This window comes from Galeopterus variegatus, unplaced genomic scaffold (genome assembly GCF_000696425.1).
Source record: "Galeopterus variegatus unplaced genomic scaffold, G_variegatus-3.0.2 Scaffold63, whole genome shotgun sequence".
Lineage (NCBI taxonomy): Eukaryota > Metazoa > Chordata > Mammalia > Dermoptera > Cynocephalidae > Galeopterus > Galeopterus variegatus.
In genome coordinates, this window is record NW_007726174.1 from 419687 (window position 1) to 433628 (window position 13942).

General features: G+C 38.1%; 1 protein-coding gene across 2 annotated transcripts in view; it reads left to right on the forward strand.

The window, feature by feature from the left end:
- The window catches only part of ETNPPL (ethanolamine-phosphate phospho-lyase), a 20215-nt gene extending 6683 nt beyond the window's left edge, over positions 1 to 13532 (forward strand). Inside the window, exons 5-13 of one of the 2 annotated variants that reach the window (XM_008576729.1) lie at positions 4090 to 4180; positions 5077 to 5193; positions 7196 to 7278; positions 7870 to 8095; positions 8974 to 9128; positions 9875 to 9964; positions 10191 to 10321; positions 11721 to 11788; positions 12894 to 13532. In XM_008576729.1, the coding sequence (XP_008574951.1) occupies positions 4090 to 4180; positions 5077 to 5193; positions 7196 to 7278; positions 7870 to 8095; positions 8974 to 9128; positions 9875 to 9964; positions 10191 to 10321; positions 11721 to 11788; positions 12894 to 13085 (1153 nt within the window). In that variant the 3' untranslated portion in view covers positions 13086 to 13532. The remainder of the gene's footprint in view (positions 1 to 4089; positions 4181 to 5076; positions 5194 to 7195; positions 7279 to 7869; positions 8096 to 8973; positions 9129 to 9874; positions 9965 to 10190; positions 10322 to 11720; positions 11789 to 12893) is intronic. The other variant, XM_008576738.1, reaches the window with a different exon arrangement.
- The last annotated feature ends 410 nt before the right edge of the window (positions 13533 to 13942 follow it).

The following is a 13942-nucleotide window of genomic DNA, read 5'->3' on the forward strand; positions in this document are numbered from 1 at the left end:
AAAACAAAAATTTTTTTTTTTTTTTTTTTTTTTTTTTTTTTTTTTTTACCTTTTTGTCTTTTTCCGTGTCCGGCAACGGATCGCAACCCTCAGTGTCGCCCCCGTACCGGACCGGGACCGGCAACGGGATCGCAACCCTCGGTGTTGCTCCCACGCCTCGCTCAGCCAGTGAGCGGGAACTGGTCTGTATGTGGGATCCGAACCCTTGGCGGGAGCGCCGCCACGCTTCCCAAGCGGCGCACTATCGCAGTGCGCCACCGGGCCGGCCCAATATATTACATTTTAAACAACAAATCTGATAGCTTCCATCTTTACTAGGGAGTTTTTTTGTTTTAATTTCTTTGTCTGTCTCTCCATCCCACTAACCTCAGAAGCAGAGGGTGGAATTAAATATGCACCCCATTTTGTGTCCTTCCATAGACTGCAGTCGTTTTTTGTGATGGTCAGTGTATTAGTTTTCTATTGTTGCTGTATTTGTTACCACAAACTTAAGGGCTTAAACAACACAAGTTTATTCTCTTACGTCTCTGTAGGCCAGAAATCCAAGAAGTAGATCCCACTGAGCTAAAATCGAGGTATCAACAGTGCTGTGCTCCTACTGGGGGCTCAAGGGGATTCCCTGCCTTTTCCATCTGGCTGCCTGCACATCTTGGGTCCTGATCCCTTCCTGCATCTTCACAATCAGCGGTCACATCACTCCAGCCTTCCTCACATCGCCTTCTCTGTCTCTGACCCCCCTGCCTCCTTTCACTTATAGGACCCTTGTGATTACATTGAACCCACCTGGATAATCCAAGATAATCTCCCCATCTCAAGATCCTTAATTTTTTTTTTTTTTTTTTTTTTTTTTTTTTTTGTCTTTATTCCGTGTCCGGCAACAGATCGCAACCCTCAGTGTCGCCCCCGCACCGGACCGGGGACCGGCAACGGGATCGCAAGCCTCGGCGTCGCTCCCGCGCCTCGCTCAGCCAGTGAGCGGGAGCCGGTCTGTACGTGGGATCCGAACCCTCGGACGGGAGCGCCGCCGCGCTTCCCAAGCGGCGCACTATCCAGTGCGCCACCAGGCCGGCCCTCAAGATCCTTAATTTAATCACATCTGCAAAGTCCTCTTTGTCATGGAACATAACATATTCTCAGTTTCTGAGTGTTAGGATATGGACATTTTTGTGGGGCCATTTGTTCTCTCTTATTCCCATCCTCTCTCATCTATAGACAACTATTCTAATGTAGTTCATGTATATCTTTTATTTTTTTATTCATGTAAACTGTGTATTATGTGCATCTCTTTCGATTATACAATAGATCTCTTTCTGTTTCTGCCTTTTTACCCTCAGCACTGTGTTTCAAGAACTCTGTGTAGCTGGGTGTACATCTGTTCTATTCTCCTAACTCACTGCTGTTCAAAAGAAATATAATGTGAGCCATATAAACAATTTAGAACGTTCCAGTAGCCATTATATCCAAGATATCATCATTTCAATGTGTAATCAATATAAAAGATTGAGATATGTTTTATTCTTTTTTTCTGGTACTGTCTTCAAAATCGCACGTGTGTTTTAACCTACAGCACATCTCAAGTGAGACTAGCTGCATTTCAAGTTCTCAATAGCTACATGTGGGGCGTGGCTGCCATAGTGGATTCTAGCACAGTTCTGTTACACAGTGTCCCCTCCTGTGGTGGATCCTGTGACTGCCCTCTACTCCCAGCTACCACAAGCAACGCTGAAATGAGAATCCTTGTACATGTGCCCTGCAGACCTTTCTGAGAATTCCTCACCTATAAATACCCAGAAACAGGATTGCTAGACCATAGGGTGTACTATAAACATTGTTAACTTGATTAAATACTGCCACACCTGTCTTTAAAATGGTGGCAGCACTCTACATAGTGCACGAAAACTCCCATTTTTCCATATCCTCACCAAAACTCAATATTATCGAGCTTTCTAATTTTATTCTAATTTTTGCCAGTCTAATAAGTATAAAATAGCATCTGCTTGTTGTTGTTGTTGTTGTTGTTTGGTGGCTGGCCAGTATAGCATCTCTTTTTAATTTGCATTTTTCTAATTATGAGTTTGAGTATCTCTTCATATGCTTTCGTGATTTTTTTTTTTTTTTTGAGGATTGCTCGTTCATATTCTTTGTCCATTTTTCCTTTGGGATTCCCATCCTTTTCTTGTTGGTTTGTGGTTGCTTGTAAAGTCTAGATCAGGGAACCTCAACCTTGATTGCAATTTAGAATTATCCGTGGAAATATTTTCAAAGTGCCAATGCCCAGGCCCCAACCCAGAGTAATTAAAGAGAATCTCTAGAGATGGGGTCCAGGAAACTGTATATGTTATTTTTACATTCCCCAAGTGATCATAATATGCAGACAGAATTGAGAACCATCATTTAAAGCATTAATCCCTTAATATGACATTTCAAGTGTGTTTTCCCAACCTATCGTCTGTCTTTTAACTTTGTGCATGGTGTCCTTCAACATAAATCTTTAATTTTAGTTAAATCAAATAGACAAAATTTTTATCATCAGGTTTGCATTTTCTAAGTTTTGTTAATATCTCTCCCCCTAAGAGAGATATCCCACCTCCCAGGTCACAAAGATATTCTGCATTTTCTTTTCTATTTTATTTATTTATTTTTGGGGTAGTTGGCCAGTATGGAGATTCAAACCCTTGACCTTCGTGTTACAAGCACCATCCTCTAACCAACCAAGTGAGCTAACAGGCCAGCCCTTGCATCTTCTTCTACTACCTTTATAATCACTCCTTACATTGAATCCACCTGGAGTCCACTTTGTTACCATTTATATAAGGACGTGTCTCTGGGCTCTCTTTCTGTTCCAGTGGTCTCTTTGTTCTTATCGTGATACCATACTAATTTGATTAGTCTGGCTTTGTAGCATATCTTAGTCTATGGTAAAGCAAATTCTTCCTCTCTGCTTTATATATTCATGGGCCTTTTGTAATTTCCTTTCCAGATCTTCCAATTATATCTGTATTAGTCCATTTCTGTTGCTTATAACAAAATACACAGAACTGGGTGATTTATAAAGAAAACAAAATTTATTGCTCACAGTTTCTGAGGCTGGGAAGTCCAAAGTCCAGGGAACACATCTGGTGAAAGCTTTCTTTGGTGGTAACTTCAGTGATGGCAGAGTATCACATTGCGAAATGGTGGAGCACAGGGAGCAGAGCATAGAGAGACAGACTCTCTTTTCTTTTAAAACCCTCAGAACCACAACCCTGGCCACCATTTTCAATCCATTCACTACTGCATGGTACTACAATCTAATCACCTCTTCAAGGCCTCACTTTTCAATTGCCATAAGAGGATTCCCACTCTCTCAACAATCACAGCGGGGGCCAAGTTTCTATTACATAAAACTTGGGGGACACAACTCAAGCTTCAGTAAGTTTTGGGGGGACATAATTCAATCCACTACCATATCTCTGGACAAGAAACAGAAAAAGGGACATCATAGCCTCTTGTATCTTAAGTGAAAGAAAGGAATTTCATAGCCACTTGATCACCTCTCAGTCTGAGTTCTTCTTGAAGAGACCTCCTGTTCCTTCCCAACTAGTGTTTGCCCAATATTTGCAATTGGACATCCTTTAGAAATCAGCTCAAACAGAAACACATGCCCATTCTATGATATAAAGTTGTTTTTAAAATGTACTAGGCTATAACTATTAAATACATTTGAAGAATACATACATGTAAAGTTTTGCATGAAAATATAGAAAATAATTTTTCACATTTAGACAATCTAATTTAATAATCCAAAGAATCAGGTTTTTTCCTATTAGAAAGAAATTGTCTATGAGGACCCATTCAGGCACCAAGTCCAGATACTTACAGAGGAAAATATAGAGAAGACCATATTTAATTTCCATATATTAGGAGAACTGGGCAAATTAAATGGCCAGTCTTACTATAAAAAAGTTAGATCCCATATAGTTAAATCTAGCACCAATGTCGAGATTCTCCCTGGATGGATGCTTATGGATAATATATAACACTGTTTTTCATATTCTAGAAAAACATTCTTCTTGGAGTGATTTTGGTTACTGTTCTTTTTCTTTTCAGTGCTTACCATGGTCACCTATCATCTTTAATTGAGATCAGTCCATATAAATTTCGGAAGGGCAAAGATGTCAAAAAAGAATTTGTACATGTGGTAAGTATCTTAGAAATCTAGAAGCAGAATATTAGTAGTAGACGAATGCCTAGTGATAATCCAGACCAATACTTCTGCTGAAATGAAACCATGAAAAACTAAGATCTGGAGCAGTTTATGTGACTTGATAAAGTCAAGGAGCTAGATAATGACAGAATGTGGTTTAAAATCCATTGACAAAAGAGGCTGGCCAGATAGCTCAGTTAGTTAGAGTTTAGTGTTGATAACACCAAGGTTACAGGTTTGGATCCCCATACCAGCCCGCTGCTTAAAAACAAAAAACAAAACCCATTGACAAGTATTACAGTAGGAAATTATCACAAGTATCATTTTTTCTTGCTCTTTTATCTTCAATTACTTTTTCTATCATTGATGTCAACTTGAAATTCAGAGTTGAATTGTGTATGACTATCTTAAAATTAAATTGCTCTATGCTAAATTATTATATAGATTTATTATGTAAAATAAAGAAACCAACCAAGTTGTTGAAACAGTGAAATTCATTTCGTGTGTTTGCATTAATCGAGGATTAGTAGACTTTCTTAAGAAAATTATCAGTACCTTCTTTTTAAGATTTTAAAATCTGTAGTCAGTGCTAAGGCACTCTTTAGTATTTTTCTGAATGATTACAATTTGTGATAGAGTTGATAAGTGTTGGTGTATTTTAAATCTGGAATAGTTACTACAGTTTCCATTCACTGACATTTTCCAATAATATAATCACACTTGTTGATTTGAGTTTGCTATTTATGTGAATAGGGATACAGTTTTGATTTATAACAGTCTGGGAGCAAATCCAAGCTCCTGTTCATAATTCACAAATATCAGTTCTTCATAGAATTTAGATTTTGTCAGAGGAGCAAATAATGAGAAACTTCATCATTTGATGTTTTCAGGCACCAAGTCCAGATACTTACAGAGGAAAATATAGAGAAGACCATGCAGACCCAGCCAGTGCTTATGCAGATGAAGTGAAGAAGATTATTGAGGAAGCTCATAAAAGTGGAAGGAAGGTTTGTATTTACAGCTTTGGAAACATGTTAATGTCTTTTGTAAAACAGATTGAAACTAATTCACTAGAGAAAGGGAAAAGGATTAGATCTAAATTTAAATTCCCTTTTTGTTCTTTTCTGGTTACATTTTCACTTGGCTCATATTTCCAAAAAGTGCATTGTTATAGTCATGCCTGTAAGACCGTCTACTTTTATTTATCCTGGAAATGCAATCACTGTGCCCATTCCAGCACTGGTGGCCTAATTCTGACTTCTTCGGTGGTATGCAGGGTCTGGTCCACAGGGCTAGGGGAAGAGAAAATTAAGAAAGGTGATAGCTCCAGGACAGACTTTTCCAACTGAGAGTAGCACCAGGGGTTAACATATGGGGAAGCGAAGAGAAGAGGCACAGGGGCTGGGGTCTCAGGACCCATGCAGACTTCCAGACCTGCAGGGAACCTTGACACTTCCCTCGAACTGGTCAGCCTTCTAGAAGCTATGGAGCTCGGGGATGGTTCTCACCTGGGTAAGCCAAAGCAGAATCTGTTCTTCCAGTCTGGGCCTGGACTTGTAAGAATCCTCAAGAGCAAGTGAAAGGGATTTTCATTTTCTCAGTCTTCACTCTACTGTCTGCAGCTTAATTTTAATTCTTATCCCATTTGAGGGTTACTTACGTGGATTTTTTACGGCAACTTGACAACACTTGGCCTTTAAACTGGCTTATGGCATAGATGCAGTAATTAAAAAAAACCCAAAAAACCTTAATTGAAATAAAAAATTGAGCCTTTTCTTTTTCTGATTAATTTAAATATTTTTGTCTTCATGACTGGAGAGCCATTTACGTTTCTTAACTATTTCTTTTTCTTCCCTAGCCATTTGTTTTCACATCTTATGTGATAAGTCTGTGTGGGCAGACCTAAAGCTCTACCTGTTGTGGGGAGCAGCCTGCTCTTCCTCTTCAATACAGCCTGTACCTCTTTACACAAATGATAAATGTGTTTTCAGGAAAAAATTGACATCAGCAAGATCTTATGGACTCTTTGCTGTTAAAATAGGGTTTGGGTAATTTTTTGAGGACATTAGCATTCAGTAGTTATTGGATTGATGCTGTCTTGTTAACAATGCTGAAAGCAATGAGCAATGTCAGATATACTTGCAAAGTCATAGAATTTTAGAGCAGATATCTCTTGAGTCCAACAGCCTCATTTCACAGCTAAGAAACTAGCTAACTTTAAAGTGAAGGATTTAACCCAAGATAGTACAGTTACCGAAGGGTATTCTGAACTAGAACCTTGGTTCTCTTGATTGCTTATTTCATACCCGTTTGGCACTTTCTTTTCTTACTTCAGTGTTACTATTTCCTGCTTCTTTCTCAGCCTCTAGAACATGTAATCTGTAGTTCCTACTGTGAATTGCCTAACTGTGAGGGAAGCCTGGTCCAGAGCCAGGCTAGAAATATAGCAGAATAACTATAGCATGTGGTCACAAGCCACCCTCCCATTTCCTTGGTGCCATTTCCTTGCAGCCTCCCAGCAGTCCTGTTTCACCAAGTTGAGGAAACAGGCACTACGATGGTGCCTTTGGAACTGCATAATTTCTTAGAGGTTCAAATCAAAGACTGATCAAAACATAACTCTTATTCAGCTCATCCTAGTGAAACCACTGCACTTAAATTAATTATGGATAAATGAAAGTCGCCCCCTGATCCCCTTCATTTCTTGTGGTAGCTTCATTGGTACCCTAGAATTTCAAAAACTAATGCTTTAGATCAGTTGCTTTTCCAGCATAGACATCTTTTCTTTCCCATTTATTTATTTATTGGCAGCTGACCAATACAGGGATCAAACCCTGGACCTTGGTGTTATCAGCATTTTCTTTCCTTTTTAATCAAACAGCCTGTTTGCCACTTGCCACAGGTTTATTTCTAGCCATTTTCTAAATAACTTGCTGTATAAGAAATCCTCCCTTTTTAGGGGGCAGGAGGAGGGCCTAATGGACTTTGACCCCATCTTCTCTTACATAGATTGCTGCCTTTATTGCTGAATCCATGCAGAGTTGTGGTGGACAAATAATTCCTCCAGCAGGCTACTTCCAGAAAGTGGCAGAGTATGTACTTGACTTGGGCATCCTTGATCAAATTGAGGGCACTGTGACAATTATGTAGGGCCATACTGGTTGCTAAAATATTGAAGCATTTCCCGACTAGCTGGTAACTAGCCACTCCCAAGGGCCTGCCGTTCCAGGGTTCCCAGGTGCTCCCTCTGCCTTTCCCAAGATTCAGCAAATAAAGGGTTTACGCATGATCGAGTAGGGGTTCCAAACTCTTCTCCAGCCTTCCGCCCGGCATCCTCTCTGATTGGCTGATGCCCAAGCCTTGCCAATTAGTAAAATCTTGAGGATTAACCCTGCTAAAAACTACTCATTCAATTCTTTCTCTTCCCACTTAATATACTACAGTATAGCTTACTTCAAGCAGTAGAAAACCAAATACTGTGGAACATACCTAATCTAGAAATTATGTAATTATGTTGTAAAGTCACTATCATCTAGGTGGGGTTTTGAGTACTGGAATATTTTTAACAAAGATTAAGACTTAGGTTAACAACATTTTTTTCTCTTCAATAATGTATATCATTGTGGGTGGGTCTGGGGACTTTCAGTAACCTGAAGGCATTAGATTGTCCCTTTGCTTTTCAGATATGTACACAGAGCTGGGGGTGTGTTTATAGCTGATGAAGTTCAGGTAGGCTTTGGCCGTGTTGGGAAACATTTCTGGAGCTTCCAAATGCATGGTGAAGACTTTGCTCCAGACATCGTCACAATGGGAAAACCAATGGGCAACGGTCACCCAATGGCATGTGTGGTAACAACCAAAGAAATTGCAGAAGCCTTCAGCAGCTCTGGGATGGAGTATTTCAACACGGTAAATTTTGGTCTTCAACTTTAATGCTAAGAGGGAAAAATAATGCATGTTTTTACATTTCTTCCCAGTGTAGTAAATAATAGAGCTCAATATTGCCAGCTAATCCTCCCAGGATCCCAGCCAAACTTTGATGTAACCAGACTTCATTCTGTCTGGCACGGTGCTCCTTGTGTGTCTTTCTCTTTCTTAAAATGATTTTATTAATTTTTCCAGTGATAGATGGCTGCCCTGCTAAATGCTAGAGGTTAGGGTATTTTCATTAACAGCTGATATGCTCATCTTTGTTTTCTATCATATTAAAATCCTCAACACACATAAAAAGTGTTAAGGTGATTCAGTACTATAAATGTAATATGGCTGTTATAGGAGATACTGAATTTTATCTTTGGGAAATTAAATTTCCTTGGTTTTACCCACAAAAGTCATAAGATTTAAGTGTGGAAAAATTATTATAGTTTGTAAAATATTATAACAGGATTTGTTACAGCTAAAAGTAAGATTCAAATCTAAGGATGTAAATTATTTGGAGAAGATGTCATAGCTTAGCTGTTTTCACTCAGCCAAGCAGAAACCCATTCCCCTCACTGAACCACACTCTGAAGTCCTTAATTCCCAACACAATGTCTGTTTTTTGTTTGGATAAACCAGTAAATTCCCTAGTCCATGCCAGTTATGCAGCATGGAGAATATAATTTGGAATGAATTTTCATTCAATTCTGAATAAACAGAATCATGCTAACCCTGAGAAACTAATATTATAAGAAAAAATTTTATTGAAATTATATCTTCACTTATGTATGTATGAAACAAATTTCTCATGGATGGAGCAATACCACTGATTCAACTGTTATGTTTTCTCTTTTATCTTTTTTCTATAGTATGGAGGAAATCCAGTATCTTGTGCTATTGGTTTGGCTGTCCTGGATATAATTGAAAATGAAGACCTTCAAGGAAATGCCACAAGAGTGGGGAATTATCTTAGTGAGTTACTAAATACGCAGAAGGCTAAACATGCTTTGATAGGAGATATTAGGTATGTTTATCATGAAGTTGTTATGTAGTTATTCATTGTTCTAAAATGGAAATAGCTTATATTTTATCTTCTAAATTTAAAATAAAGTACATAAAACTAAATGTGGAAAATACTGAAAAACAGAAAAAGCAAAAATCAATCTTAATCTGGAACCCAGATATTACACACTGTTCACATTTGGGTATATCTTTCCTTACTTTTATACTTTTAATTTTTTAATAAAGCTAGGATAATTTCAGCACCCAAAAGATGAAAAGAAGGAACTTAAGAAGCTCTAAATGATCTATTGAAAATTGTTTAAAATACTATCCTGGAAAGATGGATATTTTTCACAGACTTATATAAACATTTACCACTATTAATATCCTGAGAAACTAAGTAGCAGGAAAGGGGTGTTTTTAAGCCTTTTTCTTTGAAGAAAAGACTGGATGACAAAAACTAACTTGTTTCAAAAACTAGATGGGCTGGCCAGTTAGGTCATTTAGTTAGAGCATGGTGTTATCACACCAAGGTCAAGGATTCGGATCCCCATACTGGTCAGCCACCAAAAAAACCAAAACAAGACTAGAAACAACTATGAATACTGGATTGGTATCTTGGATTAGTTAGGATAAATAACAATTACCCTTAACGGGCACCACATTCAGCTTTAAATTAAATTGAAGTTTGGGGACAGTGTTAACTTTTTGTGACAATGCAGTGGTGGATAGAGTGTGTGACAGGTTTTCTTTCTTTACCTCCCTCAGGGGCATTGGCCTTTTTATTGGAATTGACTTAGTGAAGGATCATGAAGAAAGGACCCCCGCTACAGCCGAAGCCCAGCACGTCATCTACAAGTAATCTACCCCACACCTGTTTGGTATCTTGGCTCCAGGACGCCCACTCACTTGAAAGTTTGTTTTACTTCCTCCCATCTCTCCAAAAAAGGAAAATTTAAGACACAAGCAATTTATAAAAGTGGGCTTCTTGAGTGCAAAATACTTAACTGCTCTATGTTCACATTATTTTAATAATCTTAATTACTGTGTATATGGATTCACATGTATTTCCTGCACTAATTAGGATGAAAGAAAAACAAGTGCTGCTCAGTGCTGATGGGCCTCATAGAAACGTGCTTAAAATAAAACCACCTATGTGCTTCACTGAAGAAGATGCAAAGTTTATGGTGGACCAACTTGATGAGATTCTAACAGGTTGGTCCACATATCTTTGAGATGCCTCCTTGCCCCTCCTGCAAACTCCCCACGCTTTTTCTCAGCCTGGTCACAGATGACCGTGTGCATCTTGTTATTCACGATGAAAGGGAGGCAGGGCGAAAATAAATATATAATTTTCCTTTTAGAACTTGAAAAAAATAGAACTGAGAAATAACAACTACATGGACTCTTAGTTAAATCAAAAATTTCAGTTTCTATTCATACAACTCCAAATCTCAGTTTTTACTGAAATAACACATTGTCTTATTTTTAACACTTATTTTTACTTTAGAATAGCTAAGATATTTAAAACCTCATATCTGCATTATACCATGCACCACAAATACTGCAAAGTGTAGTATTTCAGCATTGTACCATTAAAATACATGAAACATTTTTAATAAAAGTTACAGGCTATAGGTTAGCAATTTTTTATGTGCTGAATCCTTTGACTTTGTGGTCTTAATTTTTTTTTTTTTTTTTTTTTGTCCTTTTTTGAGACCGGTCATCCCTATATAGGATCCGAACCCGCGGCGGGAGCGCCGCTGCGCTCCCAGTGCCACACTCTCCCGAGTGCGCCACGGGCTCAGCCCTGGTTTTAATTTTTAACTTTTTAATTTTCATTTTAAATAATATTAAAATATTTTTGTTTTATTACAATTTAATTTTTAGGACTTTTGTTTGTCATTCAGAATTACAGTCTATCATAGAAGTTAATCTTTTGTTTACCTATACTATGCAATTAGGTTTTTATTTCCCTGTTAGGAACATAAATTGTGATGAGAAAGTAAATTAACACTGTAAAACCATGTCAAAAATCATAAAGCACTCTGGAATGTTAGATCATTTTTGTTGTTTTAGTTATATTTTGACAATTCAACTTCTCCGCTTGCTTCTCAGCCTTTTGGAGTTAGGATAAGGCTGAGAAGACAGGAGTCAATAAAGCATACAAAATAGATCGTTAGTGTTTGGAAACTTGAGAGTCAGCCAAAGTTATTTGTACTATGGTCGCTAGCTTCGGCCCACACCTGGCAAGCATTCCTCACAGGCCTGCATGTCCTCAGGTCCCCTAGGGACAGCTTGAGGCAACCTGTCACTATGGGTCCAAGTCAACTCAGAGCTTGAGCATTCTTAACAGTGGACCAGAAGAATTTCCTTTGAATAAAGTGAACGAGGCATAGATAAAACAGGGCAGTGCCACTTACAAATGATAATGATGAAATGCTATAATAAAGTTTTTAAAGCAACAATTTTAATAGTGACACTTTTTAAAAACATACTGCTTTTACCTCTCTCTTCTTCAATGAAGGTATTTCTATAGGTAGTAATAAGACTTTTTTTTTTTTTAAAGCTTTTTATGTTATTCTGTCTTCTCCATTATATCTTCTTGATTTAGCTTTAGAGGAAGCCATGGGAGCCAAAACTGAAAGTGTGATCTCTGAGAATACTCCATGCAGAACAAAGGTAAGAATTGCCTACTTTATTTTTAGGAAAAATGTTTAAAACTTTGGAAATTTAAGAAAAAGGAATGCAAATTTTTAAAAAGTTGTACAGTGACCTTTAGAACAAAACCAATCTAGGCTGGGGTTGGCTTATTGTTGCAACTTTGAGTGTACAATTAAATTTCCAGAGCAAGTGCCATATCATTTGAGAGGAATAAAGCCAAAGAACCATTCTTACAAGATTATTCTCATATCAAAAAGGAAAAGAAAAAGCTCCCCTTGGACCTGCAAAGAGGGCCTTCAAAATATACAGAGAGTATAGCAATGGCTCAAGCTCCTTCCTATTTGCTCTGAGGGCTGCCTACACTGGCTCTGACTCCCACACGCTACTCTTAAAATCAGCAGAAGAATTAGCAGTGTAGTTCCAAAGTGCCAGAGTTTGGTTCTGAAATGAACTAAAGTGTAAGCTTCGAACGGCAGCTGGGGCCTGGGAACCGTCTGGCACTGCGTGGCCTAGTTTCTGCATCTGATGTGCTTCCTGCAGAGGGCCTTTCCATTCTCTCCCTGAGCTGCCCAGGGTGTGAGAAAGAGCACCCTGGGTCAGGAAACAGAAAGGCGAAAACTTGAGAGGCTTTGTTGCATAATTTGTTATTTGTTTATGACTTAGATGCATAAAGGGACATTCAGTGCCTAGAGTCCGCCTGCACGGCCAGGGCAGTCAGCAAACTTCTTTTCATGATTAAAAAACATTTGGCTGTTGAAGACTTACTAACAGGACTGCTCTGTCTCTTCTAACAACACAAACCAATTATAGAAATCAATTATTATCTGATGCTCAAAAATAGCTTATCAAGTCTAGAACAGAATCACAGCTGTAAAAACAAATTCACCAAGCATTGAGGAGCTTGCAAAACAAGGTTCACCCCAAGAAGTCCCACTTTGGAGTTAGCGAAATTGACACACATTTTTATGAAATTTTGACTTGGAGTCCCAGATTTTATATTGAGGTCACATTTCAAATGTCTATTGAAGATACTAACAAGGAAGTTAGAGCAGAACGACCAGTATCATTTTGTTTAGTTTTGCTTTCCCATGTTTTTTGTTTGTTTGTTGGCCTGTTAAATCAGTCCTGCAGTGGCCGGCGGGTTTGGAGGTGGTACCCACTGAAGATCTGTGTGCCTATCTTGCAGATGCCTAAAGAAGTAAACTTGGAATTGCTCAGTGACAACACCACTGACTCCAAAGAAAACCTCAGCAGAAAGAGAAATGGAGTGTGCACAGATAAACATTCACTGCTCAGTAAGAGGCTCAAGACATGAAAGATTAGCATTTGAAAGCAAGACCACTGTCCAGAGTTATAGAGAATGAGTGGATGTGTCTCATCTGTTAATATCTCTGTTATACCCTCTAAAGGAAGAATTTTCACTCAGTTTAGATTTGTAAATAAAAGGGTAAATCAGTAATAAAAATAAACCAAATGATAATCAAACCATGTCAAGATTATTAGTTTAGGCTTTACCCTGTTAATTCCTTACTTAAGATTTCTGAAGGTACTTAATTTATTCTATTATGTTTAAGCTTCAAATTTAAAATTCAATTGACAGTTTTATTTCTCATGTTTTCATGTTGGAAATTAGGGAGGAAAGTATAATGGATTTCTTAACTTTGGAGACATAGTGCCTTAAAATATGAATTCTATAATGATTTAATATATAAAACTATATTTATGGACTGTAATGAAATAAAGATGATGTAAACCAAAAAAATTGTACTAGAAAAGTGTTTACTCTTCTTTTGCAGAGTATATTAAGAATTGGGGTGATAAAATCAAGGTCATTTGGAAAAAACAATCACATACAGCAAATATTAAAAGTGAATGAATAATTCAGATCTCCAGAGGTTGGGGAACTTGGCTAATCACCATCTGGGGAACTTAGGACTGAAGGGGGGAACATGGAGTATACCCAGAAACACATGCATAAAGATGTTTCTGAAAGAGCAGCAGTAGCCACAGCACAGCATTCAGAGTCAGGAGACTTCAGCTCTGTCTACTCACAAAGTGTGTCACCTTGACCAAGTCGCCTGTCAGGTAAAAATTATCTTTAAACCAGTCATCTTCCTCTTATCATCAAGTTTATTACCCTTATGCACATGTCCTCATACACTCGAGTGGGAG